This window comes from Panthera pardus, unplaced genomic scaffold (genome assembly GCF_024362965.1).
Source record: "Panthera pardus isolate Hobbes unplaced genomic scaffold, ASM2436296v1 HiC_scaffold_3, whole genome shotgun sequence".
Classification (NCBI taxonomy): domain Eukaryota; kingdom Metazoa; phylum Chordata; class Mammalia; order Carnivora; family Felidae; genus Panthera; species Panthera pardus.
In genome coordinates this window covers 768,819-796,119 of record NW_026526876.1, presented here as the reverse complement: position 1 = coordinate 796,119, position 27,301 = coordinate 768,819, and the positions used below count along the sequence as shown (strand labels likewise).

General features: G+C 51.3%; 1 protein-coding gene across 8 annotated transcripts in view; it reads right to left on the bottom strand.

Moving 5' to 3' along the window:
• Positions 1-27,301, bottom strand: part of MPRIP (myosin phosphatase Rho interacting protein) — a 154,338-nt gene that overhangs the window by 25,706 nt on the left and 101,331 nt on the right. For 7 of the 8 annotated variants that reach the window (XM_053892539.1, XM_053892542.1, XM_053892541.1 and 4 more), the window contains 8 exons: positions 19,118-19,259; positions 18,110-18,223; positions 16,492-16,548; positions 15,167-15,235; positions 12,549-12,638; positions 8,353-8,462; positions 4,869-5,433; positions 2,506-2,622 (listed from right to left, as the gene is read on the bottom strand). In XM_053892539.1, the coding sequence (XP_053748514.1) occupies positions 2,506-2,622; positions 4,869-5,433; positions 8,353-8,462; positions 12,549-12,638; positions 15,167-15,235; positions 16,492-16,548; positions 18,110-18,223; positions 19,118-19,259 (1,264 nt within the window). The remainder of the gene's footprint in view (positions 1-2,505; positions 2,623-4,868; positions 5,434-8,352; positions 8,463-12,548; positions 12,639-15,166; positions 15,236-16,491; positions 16,549-18,109; positions 18,224-19,117; positions 19,260-27,301) is intronic. The other variant, XM_053892543.1, reaches the window with a different exon arrangement.

Sequence of the window (27,301 nt, the reverse complement as noted above, 5' to 3'; positions counted from 1 at the left end):
CAAACCGTCTTAATTTTTTTGGCAAGTAGCTGCTTCTAGGTAAACAGAAAACATGGACAGGGACATCACACGGCTCTAACCAAGCGGCTTCTAGGGAGAACTAAACCAAACAAAACTGAATAATGGAGCACACTGATGGGCAAAACGAAGACCAGACCGGAGGACAAGAGATCGCTGGGAAGGACAGGGGGAGGAGCAGAGCGGCGGGATCTGTTTGTTTGTTTGTTTGTTTGGCAACACAAAGGGTACCCGGCTCTAGGCAACAAACCCTAAGAAAGCCAGGACTGGGGTGCGGGTGGCAGGTGGCGGGTGGCACTTCCTTCTAGGACGGGGAGAGAAGGAAGGGAGGCCACTGCTCGGGAGCCAGTGAGGTGACAGCTGAAACATGTTCCTTTGGGAAGCGGAGCCCGTCCTCTACAGTAACAGGAAGAACTAATCTCTACCTGCAAGAAGACAAAATGAGGGGGAAACGGAAACCAGGGAGTAAAACGTGATCATCAACGAAACAAACAAACCTTTGTGGAATTCAAAATAAGAAAGTGAAGCATGCAAGAAACAAAACACAAATGAAATAAGACTCCCCCAACTGAAAGGCATGCAGAAGAGACAGAACTAATTAATGCAGGGGGAAAAAAACGAGAACATGAACAAGAGTGAGAAGAGCCCAGCCTAAGAATTTGGCCTGCCTGTGGCTCGCTCTAGGTCTGGTCTGCTGGCAGGGAAGCCACAGATGTGACACTCAGTTATGTTACAGTTACACTCCACGACATCCGAGCATGCAGGCTCCTCCTCCCCAGCACCAGCAGCGCAGTGCCCGCCCCGGGGGGGCTGACTCCTCCTGACCCTCAACCCCAAAGGCCCCCTCCCCTGCTCGTTCCCAATGACTTGGTTAGAAGCCTGTTCAAAGCGCCAAGGGAGGCTAAAAGTCACGGTTGTTAGACCTAGCGGAAAGGCCAGCCCCGCCCAGCTTTGCCAGGGGCTTTGGCTCAGGCTCATGCAATCATCCAGGTTAGACACGGAGGCAGGTTCTTAGGTTAGCAATGTGCAAAATCTGCTGCTAGTTTCTTTGCCACCTGATGTGAAGTGAATTCGTGCAGGTTTAAAAAGATGCTCCCCAAACCTGGAAGGTCTACACGAAATGACCCAGGAAGCCCTAGAGTGACATTTATGGGAAAGAGGGACACCCACCATCACCAGTGCCTGGTGCCTGAGAGTCTGACCTGGGCATGGCCATAACTTGGCTTGAAGGGGCAGGGGAGGGGGTTCCAGGGCACACGAGACACCCAGGGCCACGGTCACAGCTGGGGGAGAAAGAGAAGGCAAGGGGAACACGCAACAAGAAACGGCACGGAGACAGGTAGACTCTGCCCAGAGGTCCACGTGCTGCCTGGCATGACTCGGACCAAGACGACCGGCGTGCCGCAGTCTGGAAATGCCGACACAGCCACGTATCACAGAGACTCTGGGTCACTGAGAACCGGAAAGGCCCTTGGGGTCAAGTTCTAAGTCTCCACAGGCAAGGAGGCCGAGGCCGTGGGGAGGGGCACCAGCTTCTACTGGTCAGTGGCAGGACCCTGACTGGAAGGCCCCATCCTCAGCCTTGGCTGAGAGCTCAGGTCCTCCCCACCATCACCCCATCTTGCATTTCCCCAATGCTCCTTCGTCGACCACCTCTCCCCAGCAGCGTGTCAGCAGGAGGGGGCAGGAGTGTGTAGTTTTGTACCCCAGAACTTGAATAGGGCCTGGGATGCTGGCCGACCCTGTCCAGGCGCCCTCCTGCCTGGCGACACACTGGGGCAGTGCCCGCCGCTTGCTGGCCAGCACGCAGGCACGGAGCTCCCCAGTCTCGGAGAGGCGTGGGTTTGGATCTCAGCTCACGACTCGGGCTGCTGCCCTTCTTATCAGGCTCCCCGTTAAGCCACTGGAGGAGTCAGCTCATGGCTGGGCGACCATACTTTCCCTCGACACTTCAGCCTGGGCAGAAAATAAGAAGCAGGGCCACTAGGCTAGTGCTAATAGCCCCAGGTTGCCCTGTAGCTGTGGGACACACAAGGTCACGGACAAGGAACCAATTTTAGCTCTGCCACTTACAGCGGTAAGGAGGCACTGGGCTGGCTGTTACTCATTTTCTTCAGTTGGTAAAATGGGCCTAACACTGCCATTGTGAAAGCAAGTAAAAACGACAAATATGTGACGTTTATAATAAATACACAATTAAGTACTCTGAGAGCCAAGAAGAAAGACAACTAGAATGACTTCATTAACAAGCAAAAAAACCCCTCCGATACAGAGGTTTCAGGCACATTCTCCAAAATGTCATGCTAGGGTGAAAAATGAAGACGACCCACGACACAGAGCCCTGACGCTGCGGCAGAGGAGCCCAGAGGCGCGGCACTGGGGAGAGGCTGCCCCCCGCTCAGCCAGGTTTTGCACATTCCTAGCCTGCCTGGGCCCTTCACACCGAAGGCCAAGTGAACGAGGGTCGCAGCAGCCCCTCAACCCTACCTGCAGCACGTAGCCCTCCCGGGCGCTCTGTTCCCGGCCCAGAGCCACCCTCAGCTGGTCCTGTAGGAGCCGGTTCTGCTCCAGAAGGTCCGAGGCCTCCTTCTGGCTCTGCTCCAACTGTGGACAAAAAGACACACATTTTTAAGCAAAGTGATGGCAATGAATAGACAGAGCAGCACAGCACAGACCCACAGAGGCATTTCTTTCTTTCTTTTTTTTAATGTTTATTTTTGAGAGAGAGAGAGAGAGAGCACAAGAGGCAGAGGGACAGTGAGAGAGGGAGACACAGAATCCAAAGCAGGCTCCAGGCTCTGAGCCGTCAGCACAGAGTCCGATGCGGGGCTCAAACTCGCGAACCGTGAGATCGTGACCTGGGCCGAAGTTGGACGCCTAACTGACTGAGCCATCCGGGTGCCCCCACAGAGGTGTTTCTAGCTCCAGCTGGGCCGGAGCACAATGGGACTCCCCGGCTGGCCTTCCATGTGGCCACATTTCAGTGCATGTGCTGATCACGTCTTTACCTGCAGCACTTATCTATCAAGCCATAGATAACAACAGGAGACTTTTCCCTGGGTACCCACAGAATTCCCACATCCCTATAAGGATGTGATGGGCAGACCCCACCAGCAAACGAGGGCTTTGTGCCTTTTGTCAGAAGATCACCCTGGGGCGCCTGGGTGGTTCAGTCAGTTGAATGTCCGACTTTGGCTCAGGTCACGATTTCACGGTTTTTGAGTTCAAGCCCCAAGTCAGGCTCACTGCTGTCAGTGCAGAGCCTGCTTTGGATCCTCTGTCCCTCTCTCTCTTTCTCTCTCTGCCCCTCTCCCGCCTCAAAAATAAATATTAAAAAAGAAGAAGAAGAAGACGACCACCCTGCTGGGGTCCTTCTGGTTTCCTCAGTGGCCACTGATGCCCTGGGGCAGCCCTCACTCCAGGCTTCTGCCGAAACAACTCCTTTGACCACTTTTATATAAAAGATTCCATACAAAATTCTGTTTGCAGAAAGGGTTCCTGAAGGGTTCCATAAGACGTACAAAGCAAGCGAGCTACGTCACACTCTTCTTGCTTTCAATGGCTTTGAATTCAGTCATTCACCCATCCGCCTGTTCTCCAAACACTCCATCGGTGCCTACTGGATGCCGGGTGTGGGCGCCCCCGGCCCGCCCGCTGGAGCGGCTGTGGTAAGCGGAAGCTGCGTGTGCAGCGGATGAGCCGGGCGCCGCCAGGCTAGGCTGTGGGAGGTACAGAGACTCCTGGCTTTCCGACTCCGCTGTCTACAGCAGATTCGTGGCCTGACATGTGTGGCCTGCAGGCCAGCAGGCCCATTTTGACAGTTTAGAGCAACGGGAGTTTGAACTGCTTTTTTTATTGCACCTTGACTTTATTATTACATTAATGTGTGTAGAAAATGGAAAAGAAATTAAAGTGGTGATGTTAGCGATGAAGGTCAGCCTTGTGAACTTGACAGGAAAAAGGTAAGAAGTGAAGGCAGGCCGAAGTGACAACCCTTCCACTTCACTTGGCGACTCGTGTCAAAGAACACATTTAAAACATCCTGCTGCTGAGTGCTCCTAAAAGGCCGTCCACTGCTGGACCTTCTTGTCCAGGAAAGTCCCTGTTCAGACTTAGAAATTCACTATGGAGTTTCCCAGATTTGATTTCTGGACATGCTTTCACGTACGAGTACACCGTTACAAACGCAGGGACTGGCTCATCTCTGCATCCCAGAGGGCAGCCTTCAAGTCGGTGGCAGGGCAGCAATCCTGTCACCTGGGGCCTGTTTTACATCTCGAATCTACCTGACTAGCTAGAATCCAGCCTCTGCCTCCTGCTACCTGCCCCACTCCCCCCTCAGTTCCCATCAATGGTTACCAGGCTGCCGCGAAAGCCTCGGGGCTTGGCTCGTCTCTGCCTCCAGCTCTGGCCCCTTCAAACCAGGGCCGCCTACCAAATGTGGAAACCTAACTCTGCTTACGCCCCTCTCCTGCCTCAAACAGGGTAGGACAAGGACCCACCTGGGCCCTGGGTCCCGTTAGCCTAGTCTCTGGCCACCTCCGGCTATATATGGCATTCTCCTCCCCCCCACCCCCCCATACGGCTAATGCCTTTTCCTTCTGAGAAAGCCTGGTGTCCTCTCCCTGCCACCCTGCACGATCTGGCACTCTCCCGTACCTCTCAGTGCCTACGCTGTACTCTAAGGACCTGTCTGTCCGTGTGTCTGTCGCTGAGTGGTCTGCAAGTCCCTGAGAGGAGGGACCACATTCCCTCAATATTATGTGGCTGAACCATTCAGGCCACCACCAGGCACAGTGGGTGCTGGGGAAGGCCGTCGCAGGGAACCCGGTCACCTGTCCACCCATTACCTCCTTCTCCAGCAGAGAGGTCAGCTCGTGGGTGGAGAGCCGGTCACTTCCATCCTCGGAGGAGGACAGGTGCAGGGGGGCAATGGGCACCTGCTTTTCTTCCCGGAGAGGAGTGGTCTCCACCTGATGCCACCGCTGCTCAATTTCCACATGGACGTTCTGGGTCTTGAGGTCGGTGGTCATAGGCAGCCCTGGGCTCCGGTCGACCTCCATCCGCAGGGCCGTGTCATCAGTGCCTGGCCCGTCCACAGTATCGAGCATTCCAAAGCGCTTACGGCGTTCTTCCCGCCGCCGTGCACGCTCCCGCTCCAGCTCACCGGCCTCAGCCTCGGGGTGGGCGTCAGAGGCCCCAGTGGCGCTGGCCCTCTCCTGGGCCAGGGCCTGCTGGATAGGGCGGAACTCGGCCCAGTCAAAGGTCTTAGAGCGCCCCTCCCGCCTGCGCTCACGAGCCCGGCTCCGCTTCTGCTCGGGGTCTGGCTCTCCACGCTCCACCTCTGGCTTCTCACTCGGCCTTGGGCAGGTCTCAAAGGAGGAGCTGCTCCGGTTCTTTTCCTCTGGCAACGAGCTGGGGGAGAGGGCGGAGAGCCTGTCAGGTGTGGCTCCTGGTGACAGCCACCCATCCAGGTGGGGCACCCAGCTCCACCATGTTTTCTTTCTGTGCAGCCAGGGTTCCCGCAGGAGAAGGGAGGAAAGAACACTGCCTTTGCCCATGTCCCTTCCATGGCGGGGGGGGGGGGGGGGGGGGGGACCCAAACCGGGTTCTGTGTGGGGATGGGAAAGGAAGAGCCACAGACGGCTCAGAAGTTTCCAGCCTCAACCTCGGAGGGTCCTCTGACACAGGAGATGTTGTAGCGGAGCTTCATGATGGAGACCCCATCAGGCTGCACCAGGAAGGGGTGACAGAATGAACGAGACCCAACCACTTTTCTCAAAAGGCTCAAGGGTTTTTAAACAAGCAAGTAAATAAACCAAACAGTCTGTATTTTAGGAACACCCCTGCGGGGGCTGGTGTGACAGATGGATCAGAGAGTGAAAGGCCTGAGACCGCTGTGGCCAAGTGAGAGAGATGGCCCAGGTGGCAGGCACATGCCCGCACCATGCAGCGGCCCACCCCGTGCAGGAAGTGAGAGGGGAGCAGGATTCAAGGGCACCTCTGCTTGCCAAGTAAGGAATCCATGCCTTTATCTAACACGCCCCAGAGCAAAGATTTCTAGAGAGGATGCCACCTGAGCAGGGGTGAGGTGGGAGCATGAGTTGTGGCGGTTTGAGGTCCCCAGCCTGAACAGGGTGGCCTCTGGTCCTGCCCAAGCCAGCAGAATAGAGCTGTAAGCCACTCAGGGCCGCGAGGGCCAGCGAGGGCGGTGGGAGTGGGGGTGGCAATGCTCCAGGGAGCGCCTGTCTTCAAAGACAGTGGGGGTCAAAGAGAAGGGAGCCTGGGAGAGAGGTGCCTCGGGGAAAGAGAACATGGTCGTCACCATGCTCTGGCCATCTGTCCCAAGGGCTTCAGGGTGGCGGGACCTGCAAGTTCCCCATTTAAGACCACATGTGCATTTGAATGACCGTTCTCCAGAGAGGACCTTCCGATGCCACTGAGCGGAGAGCTGACCCGGGCTTACAATTGTGTAAGGTGTCACGCCCGCACGGAGAGCTGGCAGCCGCCATCGCAGCACCACGAGAGGAAGCCCCTCCAGCTCCCAGGCAGGACGCCCCTTTAACTCTCTGCCACAGACACAGGGGGACTATGGCCCCTGGCTCAAACCTGTGCCTCTGACGTCTGTATCTGTTTCTAGTACCTTCTTGGGACTTGGACCACCTGTAAGTGCTTAAAAAAAAAAGTCCAAGTTTTTCTCAAACCATAAAAGCTGACATAAAACAAGCAGAAAGGCTGAAAACGGGGGGAGAGTGAGGACCCCCATAAGTTTGAGATGTGCTAATTCTGAAGTAAATCCTAGTCAGGAAGACAATCACTAAGTCAACCTTCCCACACAAATAAAAGCCCTGGCCCCTGTGGGCCTGCAGTCCCTGCACAGAGCCAGCACGGGACTGCGGCAGGGAACTGTGAATGTCAGCCTAGAAGGTGCCTCTCAGGAGAGGCGTGTGCACACGCGTGTGCTCAAGTGTGTCACTTCACACCTGTTCTGAGGCCAAAGCCACACGCTTGCCCTGTGACATCCCAAAGGTGACTTCCCCAGCCGGGACCCTCGGTCCCCACACAGGGCCAGGCCCTGGACAAGCAGCCAGAGCCGGCTGGGACACAGCAGGCAGGGGAACGCTGGGGCCAGGACGGTCCTCTCTTGTCCACCACCCACGTCACCGTGGCAGCAGCCTTGCCAGAGAACCCCGACGTGCCTTTCTTGCTTTGCTATGGGGGCTTCCTCAAGGTGCTCAGGGTGTTGACCTTGTAAAGCTTTAGTCTCTGCTCCTGCCTGGGAGAGAGCCAGGGGGCAGCCAGAGGCCGCCAAGGGACATGGCCCAGTGAGGACGAGAGTGCCCCCTTCATCTCTGCAGGCAGGGGACATCCCATTAACAAATACGCCAGCTCTCCTAATAGGACCCTTGAGAGCTTGTCCTGGCCACCAATGCCTGGTCTTACTGACAGAAACAACTCAAAATTGTTCATTTCATAAATGAAGGAACTAACAATGCCAATAAACACAAGAGAGAACGCTCTCTTCCTCCCTTCTTGTTCAAAGAGGTGCAGTGTCACCAGGACGGAGGCAAGGCCTTGACAGAGACCTGGCATGGCCACAGCTACCCCAGGCCTCTGAGGGGCACACAGCCCAGTAGCGGCCAACAACACGAGAAAGACACTTGAAGAGCCATTCAAACTACCTGCCCTGAAAAGTGGGAACAAGAGGGTCTCAGGACAGGATGGGGCTCTGAAGTCTTCAGGTGAGAACGCTCAAGTTCTGGGCATCATGGAACCAGCCCCCCACACCAGAACCTTCTTTCTTTTAAAATGAAAATGGGTTTCTGACCCTCACAGCAGAGGAGGAAGGCATGTGACATGCAAATCACGAGGTACAAACCACAGAGACTTTAACGTGAGGGAAGAACGAGTTTTTCAACTCAAGCTCTAATGCGGAATCTCAAATAAGTTTTTCCCGGTTGTGTACAAATCCAACAGATGTAGGAGTGAAGCAAAAAGACCAAGAAGAAGACATGCTCTGGTGGCTCGTAAATGTGGCTCCAGGGCTGCCCAGCGCCCAGGCCAGAGGGGCTCCTCCTGCTAGGTGCAGTCCCAACAGGGGCACAGACACTACTTGTGCAGCTACACCGGCCAGGCTTCAAGGAGGAAAAGGTAACCTGCGGCAAGAAGCCAGAGGGAGACCGTGTGGGGCCAGCCGATGGTGGGACGAAGGGCGGAAGGAGGTGGCTGTGCCAGGACAGGTGCGAGCTCGGGTCCCAAAGGAGCCACAGATTCGGAAGGGAGCGGGGCGGCGGCCAGAGGGGAAGGCGGCTCCCTCGGGCACCCGGGTCTTACCTCGTCACGTCCGGGGCAGAGGTCGGGTGGACGTGCTTCATGATGGTCTGGATCCAATTCCGCCGGATTCCAGATGTCATAGCAGAGAGCGTGAATTCGCCCTCCTTTGTCTACACAAAAGATGAGCCGTTATCAGTGACTGTCACCTTCCAACCCCCAAAGGATATCCAGCTAGGTGGCTGTCCTAGGAGCACCGTGTGCACCCCACCAGCCCTCAAATGAGAGCCAGAAAGTAAAGGAAGGAAAGAGCAAATCTGCTTTCATGGCAGACTCAGCCACCTCCCTCCGTTTCCCGTGTGCCTACAATGTCCCCGGCACCCAGACGGCTCCCCTGCTCTTCAAGGGGCTCACAGGGGAAGGAGACGGCACGACCCGACAACAAAGCCAGTGTGTGGGAACGGTGGGTGGGAAGGGGACCCCCGGGCCGGGGACATGGCCCAGTGCCACGCAGCCACACATAGCAAGTACACAGGCGACCGGGAGACGAGGGGCAGGCACGGGACTTAACAGGCGGTCTGGGCACGATACGGGCCACACGGTGAGGCTGAGAAGGGGCAGGGAGACCCGCTGGGCCGCTAGGGCAGTGGTCCAGATGGTGACAGAGAAGAGGGAGGTTCTGGAGAGGTAAAGGAGGTGGCTGGCGCTCAGTCCCTCACGGAGAGGATATGGGAGGGGAGCCAGACAGGGGCTGAGAGCGGCAGCAGGGCCAGCAAGTGAAGGGTGGCCTCTGGGACACAATCCTTGCGTCACTGAGCCACCCTGCCTGGCACCACCCAAGAAGGGGAGGGGCAGGAAGCGCAGGTAGGTGGCGGTCTCGCGGAGTCCGTTTCCGGCTTCTGCATTCCAGGCTCCATGTCACACAGTGAGGGTGTCAGGACTGTTCGCTATGCTGCTCAGGCTCACGAGCGGGCCTGTGAGACGCGCCAGCTGCTCAGCTGACGGGAAGATGAAATCACCCGACGGTTTGGGGATGGGCGCGGCACAGCCAGGGGCCAAAATACCAGAGACCGCGAGCTGACCCAGCGAGAGCTGACCCAGCACGCCGCAGAACGTAGCTTGCTCACGACCGCCTCCTCCAGCGCAGGCCCCCGCCCGCGTGCCCAGTCAGACGGCACACGGCCCGCGCCCAGCTCATCTCTCCTTCTTCTTCTGTTTCCCCTCCGTGTACGCCAAAGGCAGGGGTGCCGCTCAGAGCTCTCCGAAGCACGGGCCCCTCACGCCCCCGGGACCGGCTCCCACGCACCCCTGGGTCCTCTGCTTCCTCTCGCTCCAGGTGTGGGTGCTTCTGGAGTCTGACCTCAGCGATCTGCACATTCTCACCCATGAACTCATCTCTCACCTCCAGCGAGCTCTTTCCCAACCGGGTCCATGCTCGTGGCTTCCTATCTAATGCTCTTAGGGAGCCCACCAGGGCCTCAAACACACTGGTGGCCAGAATTCCAGAGGCTCTCCTCCTTCGGAAGCTGCCTCTACCACCCGACTTCTGCACAAAACTCACCGTGCTCCGGGGTGCGAGGCCTCACACCTGCCTCCTCCTTCACCTGGCGGAGCCACAGACCACGCACCCTTCCACCGTGGGCCCTCTCGCCACTTTGCCTGCCTCCTGCCTCTACTTTCCCACCTTTCTAAGTGCCCTGCACGTCCTGCTGGAGGTGTCTTACTGAGACACAACTGCCTTGCGCCCTCCAACACGTTCTAGAACTTCCTCCAACTTCAGGACAAGACAGCCTCCCGACCTGGCCCTCAGGGCTCCCATGTGTCACCCTCACTTGGCTTCTGCACTCCGCTCCCTGGAGGGTGCCACCAGGTCTGGCGGCCGGGCAAGAACACGTGCACGCTCAGCTCTCAGCTGTGTCTCTCAACCCCCTAAAGCTGCCTAGTGGCCCGGGCCGAGCCCCTCCTGGAAGCCACCCTCCCGCATTGAGAGCAGCCCTAGAACGGTGAAGTTGTGACCAGCTCAGTGAGAGGCGCTGACTTAGTGATAAAACACTCCTCACCCCCAGGATGCCCACCCAGAGAAAACTACTCTTTGAAACGGAGAGGTAGGGCTGACCGTGGGGGGACTCGGCACGGACCCAGACAGCCAGAATTCACCCCTGCCTCCAAGGCTGCCCGACGTGTTGGCTCACCAAGCCCGTCTATTCCTCTTGCGGGTACGAGGGCAGAAAAGCACCACAGCAGGGCAGCACGGGCCGCCGAGATCTGCCGGCTTCTGCTCCAGCCCTGGTGCCAGGTCATCAGTGCAACCTCCAACTAGGACGTGGCGTCCCCACAGCTGCCCCACATGGAAGGAACGCCACGACCAGTAGTCCGGTGGGCTGCTGACTGGATTTTGCCTTATAATGAACTCTCCAGCCTTCGGGTCTGAACCTTGGCCTCCTCTGGGTTGGTTAATATGAGTCAGTCCCAATGTGCCTGATCTACTCTAAGTCCAGAAATACAACTGAGCTTTCAGATGCAAAGATCTAAAGGCAAGAGCCTGCTGGGGCACCTTGGTGGCTCGGTCAGTTGAGCGTCCGACTTCGGCTCAGGTCATGATTTCACGGTTCATGAGTTCAAGCTCCGCACTGGGCTCTGTGCTGACAGCTTGGAGCCCGAAGCCTGTTTCGGATTCTATGTCTCCCTCTCTCTCTGCCCCTCCCTTGCTCACGCTCTTTCCCTCTCGCTCTCAAAAATAAACAAACATTAAGAAAAAAAAATTAAAGGTGAGAGCCTGTTAAAGGTAACCCCCCTGCCTGGAGCTCTAGCTCCCTGTGAGAAACCAGCCCCCAGTGGCAGCTCTGGCCAGCTGCTCACCATCACACACTCCTAAGGCTCTTGTGACAGAGGGATTAGCTCTGCCCAGAGAGAGGTCTGGCATTTGTCCCAGCTCCTGGGAAGTAACCTATTTAAGGTGGGGGCTGGTCACTCCAGAAAGACCAGCCATGAAGGGAGAAGGCTGGGGCTCTGGGACACATGAAATCAGCCGACATCTGGGGAGAGGGCCAGAAATTGCGCTCGATCACATGGATAGTTAACTCAATCAGCAACAACCATGAAGCTTCGATTAAAACTCTGGACACTGACTGGGTGAACTTCCTGAGCTGGAAGCTCTGGGTAGAGCCACACATCACCCAAGAGGGTAATACATTCCCGAGGACTTGGAAGGTTTGTGTTTAGGGCCATCCCGGTACAATTCTCCAGGTGTCTTCCTCCGGCTTGTTCTGGTCTCTATCCTTCTGCTACAATAACACTACAATTGTATGTAGAGTGCTCCTATGTTCTGTGAGTCTTTCTGGCTAATTGTTGAGCCTGAGGGTAGTCTGGGGCACCCCTTGATCTTGCAGTTGGTGTCAGAAGGCAGATACACCAGTTGGAGATTATGCCCCCCTTTTTTTTTTAAAACGTTTTTTAGCATTATTTATTTTTGAAGAAGAGAGATACAGAGTGTGAGCAGGGGAGGGGCAGAGAGAGAGACACAGAATATGAAGCAGGATCTAGGCTCTGAGCTGTCAGCATTGAGCCCGACACGGGGCTTGAACCCACAGACCGCGAGATCATGACCTGAGCTGAAGTTGGACGCTTAACCGACTGAGCCACCCAGGTGCCCCGACTGTGCCCTAATCTTGAGCCTGGCTGCCTCCAGGTAGCCCTCAAACTACCAGCTTTAATGAAATGGCCAAGAATCATTTTATTTTTCCTATCATATTTCTTTTTGAGGGCAGGGGCAATGCCTTGCTTGCCTGAGTCCCTCACAAGATCGTGGGGGAACAAAAGACATGAATAGATGGATAAATGTCCAAATGAAAGAACAAATCAGTAAAAACCTAGTATTCAAGGCTTAACTAACACTTCTATTTTTATTCCCCAATCCCATTGTCTTTCCCCAACGCCAGCATTAAAAAAAAAGAACCTTCAGTAACAGAAAGCTTCTAAATGGTACTTAGAAGAAAAATGCTAAAGATGCTAACATCTAATTGTTTTGTTCAGATCACAAGTTGGAGTTGGGATGAGGTGCTAAGGACACAGGAAGGCACAGGTCAAGGCACTCACGCTGACAGAAGAGAATGTATGCTGATCATGCCTGTGAGAGGTCACCTTATCCACAGGTGTCCCTGGACCAGGACATCACGTTTGTGGAGAAATATCCCAGCGGGTCAAGCCCGTGTCCCCCACCTCCACACCAAGCCTGTGTCCAAGCTCCACCCCAGGCTCACATGTATCTGAAAGCCGTAGTTTCTCTGGACTGGATACTCCGTGACATCATAACACGTGGATAAGTCAATTTCCCCGTCCAGGTCAGCAGCCTACAGAGAAACAGGAGAGGATCTTAGGAGATTTAGAAAGTAAAAGTCAACACTGAGGCAAGCGAATTTCCACGTTAGCTTTATTTTTCATGGGCATGTCCGCTGACAAGTGAGGACACTGCCTATCTTTGGCTACCTGGAAGCAGCGAGGCTATTTCCCTGAGCATCCTGCCAAAGATATCCAATCCATGCCAACGGTTCTCAAACGTGTGGTTGGAACCCTTATGCTCTTAAAAACTGAGGACCCCAAAGAGTTTTCATTTATGTGGGTTTCACCTACTGATGATATTTAACACAGTAGAAATAAACGTGAAAAAAAAAGTAAACCTATTTATTTGCTCATTTAGGAACACAAACCATTTTAGTTTTTATTAAAAAATATTTTTGAAGTCGGCAAGAGATTTTTGCAAATCTTTAAATGCTTGGTTTCCAAGGACAGCTGGATTCTCTCATCTGTTGCTGCATTCAACCTGTGCGATGTATCATTTTGACTGAAGTACGGTTGACCCTCGAACAACGTGAGCTGTGTGGGTCCAGTTATACATGGATTGTTTTCAAGGTAGCACAGTCCTGTAAATGTATTTTCTCTTCCTTAGGATTTTCTTAACAGCCTTTTCTTTTCTCTGGTTTATTTTATTGTAAGAATACAGTATATGCCGCACATAACATACAGATATATGTTAATCTATTGGCAGGCTATTAGCCGTTACGTTTTGGGGGAGTCAGAAGTTATATGCAGGTTTTCAACTGTGCGAGGGGTCAGCACGCCCAACCTCTGCATTGTTCAAGAGTCAACCGCGTATGAAGACAGTCCAGCGTAAGGAGACATATTTTAATAGTCGTTTCTGCCCCCCCTCCCCCCGGTTTTGAGGAATAATCGACATACATCACTGTATAACCCGAAGACGTACAGCATGATGGTTTGATGTACATATGTCGTGAAAAGGTGTACTTTCTTAAAGGTGAACTGCAGAATGGAATCGCCAATCCTGTCAGGGACCTTTCCATACTGTTATATTAAAATCCACGGTTTTCTCCTGCCCCCTGAATGGCTCTATTACTCGTGCATGATTTTCTAACTTTACGTACTGGCCATCTGGAAGATACCAAGTTACGTGTATCTCCCAAAAGTCGACACATTTCATTACATAAGATCAAAACATCTGTTAGTGTGACCACCTACTCCATTAGGAGAGTCTGTCAATACAGGGAAGTTGTCAAGTTTGTGACAATGAATACGAATTTTCCAAAGTTCCAGTTTCGCTTGTAAGCTCAAACTGTATCACTGGCAACAAACAGTGGATTGTCTCCTTTGAAGGAATAGGCTCCCTTGGTGCATTTTAAAGCAAATGTCTGCCAGACACCAAAACGGAATGAGCAGTTTGTCTGTCAGTTGTTCTGTCAAGTGCAGGCAGTACTGCACGAGGAGAAGCACGAGGGGAAGTCTGTCTGGCAGCCAGACGGGGTGCAGGTGCTTCCAGCGAGGGACCCACTACGTTCTGTTACGCAGCAAAGGCGCCTTATGCTCACTGCCCATGTTGAATCACAGAATACAGAAAAGACGAGTATGCGAGAATTGACACTTTACATGGCATTTTAACTTTTTCACAATAGTTTTGAGTATACCAGTCCGTCAGCCCCCCGAAAGGGTCTCCAGGGGTCCACAGACCACACTCTGAGAACTGCTGGTCTACGCACACACTACCAACCACACGCTCCCGCGTTCCTTGATTTCAGGCAGCACCAGGGGCCTGCCGCCCACACTGCTCTCGTCTATCCCGTATCACTAACATCTCTCCGCTGCAGCCCGTAAGCGTTCAGGCTATGTAAATGTATATAACGAGCTAAGGACGGATATTAGATTCTTGCCAATCTTCTGCTACCACAAAAGTGCAGGAATGACTAACCTTGGGCTATATGCGGGAATATATCTGAAGGATCCCTGGAGTGGGATGCAAGGGAAAAGGTAGGAACACAGACTCAAAAAACTCAAAAAACACGGTATTTTTTAAGGAAGAAAAAGAGCCCCTTCTGGTTGGTCTTCAACCATGAAATCAGGACAGTCAACTGGGCCACCTGAATTCATTTGCCACATCCCATCTTTGTCCAGAAGACAAAGAACAAGATTTAGTTCTGTTTCAAGACATTCAATTCTCCACGAAACCTTTGTAGAAAAAACCAAACTGTTCATCCTGAGTTTTAAAATAAGACATCTTTCGGTGTTTTTCAAAGAACAGAGAAAAGAGAAGCCACTGAAACACTCTGCACCCAGGTGCCTCAAGCAGAGACTCAAAACAGCCCAACGTTTCAGAAAGACTCAGTCACAAGAACATCAAAAGCTGATGATATTATGCTCAGACTTCGCACCAGATCTACACTAGAAAACCCAAGATGGCCACTCGGACACCTGTCAATAGACAGAGGGGATGTCAGCCTAGAGAAGCAGTGTCTGGGAGCCTTGGGCTCCTGGGTGTCGCCTGGATCCCTCAACTGTCTCCACAACTAGGAAGGAAGCCAAAAACACTCACCTCCTCAGCCACCGAATCCCTGTAGTATCTTAGGCTTTGATCAGCAAGGACAAACCAGTGCTTCTTCCACTAAAAGGGAAGGGAAAAACCAGACTCAACTACCATGCAGCACATTTACTGCTCCAAGGCAATCCATAGCCAGAGTCCTGGGGGCACCTCCCAGAGCACAGGAAAAGCAGAGGGCAGGCGGCCCCTCCCACGAGTGGCAGACACACACAGGACTCTGCTCAGGCCGCAGGCAGCCATGCGCGCATGACGTCAGGGCACTTGCCAAGCCGCGGCTCCCCCGTGACAAGGCAGCATGGAGAGCTGGGGTGGGCCGCAGGCTACGGGCTTTCTGTAACCCACAGTGGTGTGGCTGGTGAAAAGTGCTTCGCAGTCCTCGATCTCAACTCCAGAGGCTGCAGACAGGGGGCTGGGCCCCCAGAGCTGGAAAGTGGCTGTGAAAACAGCATCTCCATCCTAAGGGGCTGCCTGTGAGCCACAGCCACTGGCTGGCTAACCAGAGGGGCACGCCCACCTGCAGCCAGCAGGAGCAAACCAGCCAGCCAGATTCCCAAGTCTTCACTGTGAGTAGCAAGGAGGGAGACTTGAGTCTTCAGGCAAGGCCAAGGGGATTGATATGGAGGAGAGAGAAAAAGAGGATGTTTCGGCACGGCTGCTCAGGAAGCAAGAAGGGGAGCTCAGGAGGGCAGGGTTTCGGGGCCTCTCGGTAGGAACTAGCAGACTCCTCTTCATGCCTCCTTGGAGGCCTGGCCTTCCAGCCCCAAGCAGGGTGGAGGTGGGGTGGCAGGTCCAGCTGCAAATGGCTCTTCCTGCTGGAGTCTGACGGCAAGAACGACCACACTGGCTTCTCCCAGGACCGCGGCTGAGCTGGAGTCCCCGGCAGAGTCTAGCAGCCCTTAGTTGCTGTCAACGTGGCCTGCCTCAGATACATCCACAAGCCAACCACACCAGAGGCCTCCCCCATTCCTGGGAAGCCTGGGCTCTCTGGGAACTTTTAGGAAAGACTACCAGGTAGGGAGCTAGTGCTGTAGAACATTCCCCTAGCCTGAGGCTGCGATCCTTCCTGGGTGCAGGATGGTGGTCTTCTCCAGCGGCCCCCGCCTCTCACTGCAGAACTGAGAGTGGGGACGGCTGTGTACCTCCACTTCCCTGAGGAGATGGGGGTCTTGGCCACAGTTCTGGTCGACCACACAAGAGGTCATGCCGGAGGTGGGGGATCGAGCCAGTGCTCCCACCCCTGCTGGGGACAAGGCCAGACAGACCCCACCCCTGCTCCCCAGTCTTTGAGGGGCCACAGCAGCCCAGCCCTGCACACTCACCTGGCCGTCCTCATACTGCTTGGTCAGCCAGCCTTTCTTGAAGTTCAGCAGGTCAGGCTAAGAAAGGGAGAAAAAAAGAACAGTTCAGAAGAAGGCACTCTGAGCTATCTCAGTCATGGGGAAAGGGTGACTGACTGAGGGGCAGCAGGTGTCTCTGTCCGCATGAGGTGGGCAGCGGGAAGAGGCATTTCTCCACCTGCCAGACGAGCCAGGATGGCCTGCCTTGCCCAGGCGGGTGCTGCCCACAAACCCTCCACAGATTCATGTGTCTTCAAGGAAGGAGACGCCGGGCTCAGCGGGATGATGGGGAGGGAAGGGCATGGCCTGCGGGCACAGCAGCAGCTGGGCTGCCCAGACGCTCTGACAGAAGCCTGCCTGGCGGCAGAGGACGGCCCAGAGGGAGAGTCAGTCGGTGTTTCACACGAAGGGGAAAACCTGCAGTGACCACTAAAAGGAGAAATCAGAAGTTCCCGCAGAAGCCACAGGAAGGCGGAGAGAGGAAGACGGAGGAGCGGAGACCAAGCGTGGCGTTGAGCAAGATGCAGGAGCAACCCTGCCGAGACTTTGGGGCCACCTATCTACCAGGATGAGTTTGAGTCTCCGTTTCCCGGCAAGATGCAAACCCAGGACAGCTGACAGCAGAGCGGGGGAGCTGGCCCTGCTGGGCTCTACTGCACCCGTGGCCCTGGGCCTGGGGAGCAGCCCAAGGAAGCACTTTAGGCCCACCCGCAGCCCTGCTGGGCCCTGCTTGTGTTCACAGCTGGGCATCTGTCAAGTTGGCACCTGAAGAGATGAGGATCATCCTTCCCTTTGGCCCACGTGCTTGCTCTCACTTTTCTACAGGTATATCTCCACCTCCACCAGAAACGGGCTGTGATGTCTTTCTGTATCTGAAGGACCGGGAGGGAGTTGTTCCAGGAGCCTCTGTGCCAAACCTCTGAGCAGCACCCAGACTCCAGGACAAGACAACCCTCTTCCAGGTAAGAAGCCCTCCTATCCTGGCTCAGTTCCACGTGTGTGGCTGGTGGCTCCACACCCTAGGGGTAGGAGTGGCACCAACCACTTCTCAGAAGACCGCGGACAAGGCAGAGAGGAGCCCCGGGTCACCATGTGCATAGCTGTCCTTCATTCCGGGGCCACTGGCCGGCCACTCTCGGCTCCCCAAGGGAGCGAGGGTCCTGTCTGGCCACTCCCCACCTGCACCTCCACTGCTGCCGCTCAAGTGACCTCGGGCAAAAGCGTCTCTCCTGTCATGAGACACCATGAACGAGGCAAGGGCTCCCAGCAAGAAGGGGCTCCTGCCTCCAAAATGTCACAGAAACAAACACCCAAAGCAAGAACAGAGGTTCCTTGTTGCTGTGGCCCTGGTTCTCTGAAATCAGGATTTTGCTGCCTTGGCCAAGTGGCCTCCTCTACTCGTGACCTCAGAGCTCAGGACGCCTATGTATCCAGAAAAGGGAAAAGGAACACCGCATCTGCTTCCCACGCACAGACACAAAGGCCCGTGCAGAGGGGACAGCCAGCATGGACGCACGGACATAAGCAGACAGTGACCCCAAGTGACAGAAGCAGCAGGAGCGGCGTCTCCAGGCTTTGCTGTGCGGGCGCCTGGGCTCACCGTCAGGGAGGACTCCGTGGACCTCCTGTCCAGTGACTTGGCTCTTCGGTGTGGAGACAGGGGGGAGGCCGAGGTGTCCGGGAGAGGAGCTGTGGGGGCTTCGCTGGGGAGGTCCTGTGGCAGAGAGCAGCCGCCAGTCAGTACAAGCCAGTAAAGTCAGGTGGGGAGCAGGGAAACCAGGAGCCAGAGCTGTGGGAGGGTCAAGAATGTTCCCAGGCGAGGAGGAAAGCACTCTGTCTGGGCTCTGTCTGGGTAAGTCTGGACCAGAGCAGGGACGGGAGCCAGTGTCCTGGGACTCCTCGTCCGGCTCCATCCGCTTTCACGCAGCGGGTTCAAAGACGCATTAGTTGTTAAAGCAGCCTTTTCTTTCGGATGCGCTAGTCACCGTCACTCTCCTGGTCCCATCCCCATCCCCTGGCTTCTCGGGGTCACGGAAGGAAGAGCCCCAGGCTCTGAGGCAGCGGGCAGCAGAATACCTCATGAGCCCAGACAGGGGCTGGGGAGGAAGATGAAGATCGGACACAGCAGGGCCACAAGAGGCAGGTGGGCTGCCTGGGAGGAGGAGGAGGAGGAGGAGGAGGAGGAGGATTATTTCAGAGAGACCTGCCTTGTGGACTAAGTAGAGAAGCGAGGGCAACGGCCGCCACTCGAAAGAAAGAGGAAGGAAGGTGCTCAGCCTCGCGGCCGGGCTGCCTCGAAGAGAAAGAGAGCAGCTCCGGTTATGAGCTGGGACCTAAGGCTCGCTAGACTGGCCTTTAGCAGAGATGGGTCAAGTTCTGACAGGAAGATGCAGAAGGCAGGCCTCGGCCTCGAGAAAGTCACTAACTGGAGGAGAGGAGAGACATGAGCAAACAAGTAGGAAATGAGAACAGGAAGCCCAGTGGAAGTGCATCTGGGTGCGTTTGGGGGCTCTGTGAGGAGGTGTGGGGCCATATGCTGATGGAGCCCCAGTGGCCGCACGTGGCACCGCTTGGGCCTCAGCGCTGGCCCCAGGCCCCGGACGCTCACCCGTTTCCTGGGAAACGCCCTCTTCTCACTGCGGCCCTGGCGAGTGTCACTTGATGGCGAGGGCCCGGCTGTCGAGTTAGTCTCCATGTGCTCTGCCTTCTCAATGTCCAAGGCCTCAAATTTCTCAATGACCTGGGACCTCCTACAAGAGAGGACACGGGGCTGCTGAGGGGGAGACGGGGTCCCCCCACAGCCTGAGGCGGGCTTGGTCTTCAGTTACAGAGGGCTCCTTCAGCCAATACCGCCATGCCTGGCCCATCCCAGTCTTCCCTGGGCCTCCCCCTTCGCAGGGCGTGTGGCCTATGCACACAGGACACTTGGCTAGCTCACCGGACACCCCGGCCCAAGCTCCCTCTCCCACCACCGTGGAGGGGGAAGCCATGCAGGGGCTGGGAGCAGCTCAAGGGCAAGGGCCTCCCCTTCCCCCCAGCCTGTCCTTGCCCTCTATCCCCACGCTGGAAGCCCCTGCATGGTCTGTTGACACACTTGGCGGTCACACAGCTCATTGCCTGGCCTCCTCTCCTGAGCCACAGACATGATCAGAAGGCAGCCACCGCCTCGGAGGGTGGCAGCCTCAGTCCTCATTGCAACCCTCAGCAGACCACGATGCAGCCCCCACCCCAGGGCAACCAAAAGTTAGCAAGAAAAAGGCCCATGAATTAACATTGTTTCTGCCAACAGTAAAAAGAATCAAAAACCAAATTAAAACAAAAACAAAGCGAGTTGATTTCGTGTGAAAGGCCGGCGCATCATCAGGCCATCTACGGCTGGAGACGGAGCTGAGATGGGAGCGAAGCAGGCGAAGGAAGGGCGAGTAACGTCACACAGCGACACAGCAGGAGAAGGTGGAGAGGGGCAAGACCTGAAAGAAAATAAGGCTGGAAAATGAATAAACAGAAAGGGACTGCTTTTTAAAATCAAATAATGGTAAATCAAAATTATCCAAAGAATTAAAGAAACAAACACCCAAGGTGATCACTGAGAAGGGGAGACCATCCTTGTCCCTGAGTCACAGGGAGTCGCCATGGTGGCTGAGGGCAGGGAGGCCAGGGGGGGCACGGGGGCTGAGGCCTAGTCCTCACCCTTGGGGGCCTGAGACTTGGGCCCTGTTTAAAACAGGGACAAGGCCCCAAGTGGAGTCACCTGTGCTAAGCCCACATCACCAAACTGAGACTTGATATTTAATTACAGTTTCAACCTCTCCCAGGAGTGGAATCTTAACCCAGCCAACCTGGAATTATCTGGTCAGCACTAGTGAGGTGCTCTGCCTGAGAGCCCTGTGCTGTCCCCCAAAGGAAGGTGAGCTTGCCTGAAACAATGCACGTTTTGCCAGTAACTTCCTTGTCCCACTCCCTTCTGCCTACAGAAGTCTTTCATTCTGTACAGCTCCTTAGAGCTCTTTTCTATCTCCTGGATGGAATGCCGAATCACTGAGTAAAGCCAGTGAGAGCTTTAAAATTTAAAGTTTGCTGAATTTTGTTCTTACAAGTTTGGTGGCGGTGGTGGGGCTCAAAAGAAACTTCGGACAGCTTCAAGGACAACGAGAAACACAGCCAGCTGTGGTACCTGTGAACCCTTAAAGTTTTCGGTCTTTCTCACCATTTCCGAGGGCCATGGGAAGATCCTCTTGTTCTGAGCTCTGCTCTCTTCGTGTTGAGCTCCTGATCTAATTGGCTCCCTACAGTCCCCCACTGGACCGGACCATGCTGGGAACTGTGGCTAGTTCAGTGTGTAGTGTTCCACTTGACCGGAATCCCCCATCCTTGGTTTAGTACTCAGATTCCCTACTGGGGGCTCCTGATGGTTCAGTGTGCATTCCCCACTTCATGGGAATCCCAGTCCACAGTCCCCATTCTTTGGGGTCCGCTGCTTCAGCACCTTCCCTAGTCCCCAGTTCCACGTTGAGAACTGCTGGTGGTGCACACAAAGCCTTTTACTGGTTAGAAATATCTCAGCTACTGCTGGTGCATTAGCGTGCACAGAAGGTAAAGGCTATTGCTAATGAGAATCTCAGAAGCCAAAAGCTACCAAACTGGTGGGCACAGGCTGAGCACTTAAAAACTCTTAGGAGGGCTCGGCACCTAACTCTAAGGCTCCCGTGTCCAGACAGGCTGGTCATGGACGGACACAAGAGCGACACTAGGTCACCTGCCAACCTCAAGAAACTTTCCGTGCAACAAGGTACACTGTAAAACACCACACCATTCCCAACCCAGCAGCACATCCCTTTTAGGCATCAATTTGGTTCTGTGAGACTCGAAGACTTAGCTAGAAGAAACGGGATCTTTAAATTCTACAGTTGAACACACTGACTTCCAGCACGCTTACACTTATTTTATGGCTCAAGGACTATAGGGCCAGGAACTATAGATACCTACAAAAATGCAAAATCTTACTAAAGACAACCCAGAATCGCAGGGGCTGTTATGGGAGCGTCCCAGTTAGACAAGATCATTTATTTAAGAAGTGCACTTAAAAGCAGGGGTTCCTAATCGAACAAACAGAATGGGGTACTTATTTTAATTGGTATGCAGAAGCTTCCAAAGGCTTCAAGATTCCAAAACAGTTTCATTGAAAGTTTTGTTGTAAAGGCTAATGAAAAATTAAAGACACAGAAGGTATCTAAAACAACACATAGGCCTCTCCCATTACACCTTCCGAGGAGTCTAACATCAAAACACTGGCTCAGAAATGAGTATCTCATTTGTAACCGACTGGACCATTAGAAAAAATTTTGTCCTCAAACATTTTGGGTAAATCCCTCAACACCAACTTGAATGCTTTCAAATCTGCCTTTGAAGGAGGTGCCCACATGGACCCTCCCAGAGGTGGTGGGACTCTGGGGAGTTCCCTGGTAAACTGCTACATTATTCTCTGAAACAGCCAACGGAAACTAAAATTAATGAAAAGCCTTGCCAAATTCTGGTAGATAAGAGAGGCTACAGAGGGGATCCTGGGAGAACTGGCAGAAGCCAGACAGTGAGAATTCATACCTGAGTCAGCTCTCCTGAATGCCCAATTGAGAGACCAAAATAAAATTTCACACTCTCCCTTCCTTTCCAAATCCAAACCCACTGGCTCTTGATCGTCTCTTCAGGGACAGCTACTACCTTCTTGCTTGTTTTGCGTCCTAAGAACTTGGCTTAGTTTTCGGCCCGGACGGGGCATACAGGTTGCTGGTTCTTTTTGGCTCTCTTTGAGAGAAACTCTGGATCTTGGGAAGGTAGTAAGTATCCTTTACATCCTCTTTGAGTCCCCACTTACATTGATGGGGAGTTGTTCAATACTGCCAGAAACATTTGTTTGTCCTGGCTGAAAAGTGGCAAGATATTTAAAACAAGTTTTTAAGTGGTTCTGTGGTTACAAGTCAGCCAAGTTGGAAGCGGATAACCAGAGCCTGATAGGGTTGTTTAGGCCTTCTCCCTTAAGCTAGAATGAAACTATGTACCAGAAGAAAAGAAAAAGTATCTGAAACCTCTGTGAAAGGATATAGTAGAACATTCCAAAGACAAACAGTTCTAAATCCAGAACACAGAAATCTTTTGATTTCCACCCAAGTTGGAAATCTCCTTCCTGATACACAGAAGCAAACTGAGGATAATGTAGCTGCATGGGTGGATCGACTTACGATACCGTTTAAGTCAAAACTCAGAAATCTTTGAGGAATTAGAGCAGTTGTTCACAAAACCAGAAATTCGGCTCTAGAAACACTTCGCAGTCCGTCTATCCTTTTTTACCAACACCAAAACCTCCTCTACAGATCTCCAAAGGCTTGTAAAGTATTGTAAAAATTCTGGCCTCAGGAAACAAAAGGCCTTCTTGGAAGCCTTTATATTCTTTCCTTGTGCCTTTGTGATGTAAATGTTCTACCTGGTCTTCTCTGGGACCTCTTATCTAAGGGTCTACTCTTTGAAATACCAACTCCAGGGAGGGAATTCTTATCAGAAAAGCAAAAGGGGGAAAGATTATTTGGAACACGAGTAAACGAAAGATCTTAAGTGTCTTCTCCATAAAAATAAAAAGCTCTTGCCATCTGACCAGGTAACCTTATTTCATCTGCCAGAAACACAATTTGGATCCAACTTATAACCAGTGCATTTTATATTAATGTCTCTTTCCACGGCTAAAATTTTAGAATGGAAGCTATAAGGTGTGTGTGTATGTGTGTGCGCGTGCACGTACATGTGTATTTTCTACCTATAGATGATACTGCCAAAATTAATTTGTAAAAGAGCTCTCTCAGGTCATGATCTCATGGTCCATGTGCTTGAGCCTTACGTCAGGCTCTGTGCTGACAGCTCAGAGCCTGGAGCCTGCTTTGGATTCTGCCTCTGTCTCTCTCTCTCTCTCTGCCCTTCCCCTGCGTGCGCTCCCGTGCACACTCTCTCTCTCAAATATAAACATTAAAAAAATTAAAAAGAAAGAAAAGAGCTCTATTTAATTGGCTTCAAGAAAATTAAGTACTTATATGAATTAAGTACTAACAATATTCTAAAACTTACAACAGAGAGTAACCTAATGCTTTTTAGATTCATGTGCTCTAGGAAAATATTTGGTATTAAAACTGATTTAAGTGTGTTAATTTAGTTAAAATAGACGTGTCTTCAGAGTTATCAGCATTAACTATAATACCTTTCCACAACTTTCACTCTATCTAGGTTTACTGGTCAAATAACCTCATGGTGTCTATGTTATAACAGACGTTGCTGGCTGACTTTGTCCAAATATTTCACAAAGTCTTCACGGGTAGTCTAAACACAACTGATCTATGAACTGAGATATGCAATTTTAGGTGAACTTTTCAGCAATAATTATATTTTTGATATGCCTACTTAAATGGTTTCCCCAAATCTTTTTGGTAACTTAAAAATCTGAAGAGTTTTACTAAATTAAATGAGTAGTAGTCATTGAATGCCTAGATCATTTCCAAATAAAATACTGAAAACAATTACTGAACGTTGGTTTATCTCCTTTTTTGCTTATTATAAAGAAATTAAAGAGATTTGGGTCTATTAAACATATTTTGTGCTACACTAAAAAAATCTATTATGAGAAAGCATGTTTCCAGAAAATACAAAATGTATTTATACATTTGCCAGGCACAGAATGCTAACATAAGACAGTTCACAATTATTTACTACTTTATTTTCACAAGATATTAAGTTTTTAAGGGATAACAATTCTAACACATGTAGGATGTGTGTTTCGGGTAAAAGAAGATATGAGGAATGGAGATCAATTTTTGTTGAAGGAAAAGAAAGTAACTTTATCCCAAAGTGAGACTAGTTGTTTCAGAATGAAAAAGAGAAAAAAACAGGACAAAATCAGAACGTAAGAAAGAAAACTAGAGAAGGTCTGTGGAAGGGGAATCTTGGGAAAAGAATTTTATACATGGTCAAGCTAACATTAAAATGAACTTGAACTGAAAAGAAAAAAGATAACTATTAACCTCAAAAGTAAGGTGGTACAGTATCAGAATTTGGTATTCTCTCTTAAAATAAGGACAAAATTTTCTAGGAGTATTGGTCTGCTATTGATAAGAAGTTGTGAAAGGGTTTTTACTTTTTAATTAACCTGCTGAGAAAACATAGATTTTGTGTCTTATCAAAATAATGTCCTGTGTTTCATGTGGTCTTTATCAGGTCTTTGATTACTGAAGAAATCCTCTATTAAAAGAGCTTAGGGCTTTTGTTGTTGTTGTTTTACAATCATGTAATAACTTTCTGTATTTGCCTATAAAGTTTATAATTGCCACTTTGGTTAAGTGTTAACGGAGTGTTGTTTCCTACTGATCTAAGATCCTATGTGACCAAGTGTTTTAAAACCTTTTGGTATTTTGACGAACTTCTCAAAAATGCAATTCTAAACCAAGTCTTCTTGACCTAGCAGTAACTTTGGGATTTTTCAGAGGATCTCTAAAAATCATAAAAGATTTGCTCTCTCTCCTTTTAAAAGAGAGATGTTCACTAATTAGGCTTGACACATTACATTACATGGGCAGCATTATCACATAAGTGAGGCTAAGCCTTCTTAGGTTCTGATATGTCCTGATGCAATGTTATCAGTCATAATTCTAGCTGTTATCTTAAAATGTTGAACCTCACAAAAATAACCAAATTTCCCTGTCATTTCCATTATAGTGAACTCTCGTCTGATCTTTAACTATGGGCATTTAAAAAAAAATTTTTTTTTAATGTTTATTTATTTTTGAGAGAAGAGAGAGAGTGTGAGCAGCTGAGGGGCAGAGAGAGAGGGAGATACACAATCAGAAGCAGGTTCCAGGCTCCAGGCTCCAAGCTGTCAGCACAGAGCTCGATGTGGGGCCCGAACTCACACACTGTGAGTGAGATCGTGACCTGAGCAAAGTTGGACACTTAACAAACTGAGCCACCCAGACGCCCCTAACTATGGGCATTTTTTAAGTCTTCTGTTATTTACAGAGAATTATTGTTTTACTCTGATGCTTTTATGGAAGTGTTCATGGAAAGGACTTTGACAAATAAAGATTTCTAATAGCTTTATGACCATAAAAATGAACTGGGGAAGAATTTCCAAACTAATGAAAAAACTGGGTTCAAGCAGAACGAGAATTACATAGGACTGAATGAACTGAGGATGATTATAATTTTACATGACCTTTTGTTTGAAATGCTGCTAGTTCCTTAATGTTTTGCTCTTTCAGATCTAGGGAAACCTTTTCACTCAAGGGATCTATGACCTACAGCAATTTGGTAGGGCATACCTTTATGGTTAAAACAGTTACTTTTTCTCTCTACCTGATCCCTCCAGAATTCGTAAACTCTTGAGTATTCTTTTCATGGCAATATATTTAGTTATTTGTAGAAGTTCAATAAAAATCTGTTCTCCCTAGAAGAGGACACAACTGGAAACACTGGCTTTATTACCAAGGCTCTGACTGGAATGTTTCATTTTGGAGATATGCACAGACTGAGATCTGACCAGACAGCTTTAAGGAGCTGCTTGGAAAAATCGGGCTGGTACCTTGCTATAGGGTTCCCAGCAGCCTTCCAGGTGCTGGTGACTTCCTGACAGGCCTATGAACCTCAGGACATTTGGAGGGAACTTTGAGAAGAGAGAAATTCACCCAAACTATAGGTACTGCAGGTAAAATCTAATGGTGAGTGCTTGGCTTGGCTTCCTGGCCTCAGAGAAGAGATCAAAGTTCCAGCAAAGCTGTCTTAAAAACAGCTTATATGGTTAATTGCTATTTTTGCTGTACTTATAAAATCAGGCCAAGTTTAATGTAAACCAAGTAATTTTACTGTGACTATCTTTTAAAAAATGGGAATAACTATAGAGAGAAAAACTTTGCATCTTCATAGGTATGAGGTTCTAGTCTGTTAATTGTCTTTGAGGTTTGTTTGGCTCCATACCTGTACATAACTTGGTCTGTCTAGTTTTTGCAAATATCTGGCTATGACTCTAAACTAACATTTCCAATTTTCTCTCCTCCTTCTGATTTGGAATCACTAAGAACAAAGACTGCCTTTAAGGGTCCTCCTCACTCCCCAGATGGCAACCAAACTTTAGAGAACTGAACCTTGGGTCTACATCTCCTAATTAAAAAGGGCCCCACAGCAGCTGGAGACCTCAAAATCAAACTAAGAAGAAAAGTAGCTGATATCAAAAGACTGCTTGTACCCAAGATGCTGTATCAAGACTTCATTCTTTAAACATGAAATGAAATTCTTTCTTCTTCTCTTTCCTTTACTCTGGCACTGGTCTGGAAAGAATGCCATCATCCATATCTGTCAGGCCATTACTAAGGGAGGGGGTGGGGTGGGATGCGGGGGGGGGGGGGGGGGGGGGAACCTTTTGGATTGCCAGATTTATCATAAACAAAGAGCTCTTATCTGTCCATTGATACTAGAGATCTCCTGGTCCTCCCCATGACCAATTTCTCTTCTAGTCCCAACTGACCCCCTGAACTTAGGAGTCACTTACAGAATCTGACTTTTACATCCAGAACATCTAGTGCCCTGTTTTCACCTTTGTACAATTATAATTGTACTTGCCCAAAAGATACAAATTCCTAAGCAAATCACAGTACATTTGCATTCTGGTGTTCTTGTGATTATCTAAGTCAGATCTGTTCCCCATTACAAAAAGATCTCACTAGCAGTACCCATCTTTGGAAGGCCAAGGTTGTTCTTGGTAATGGGA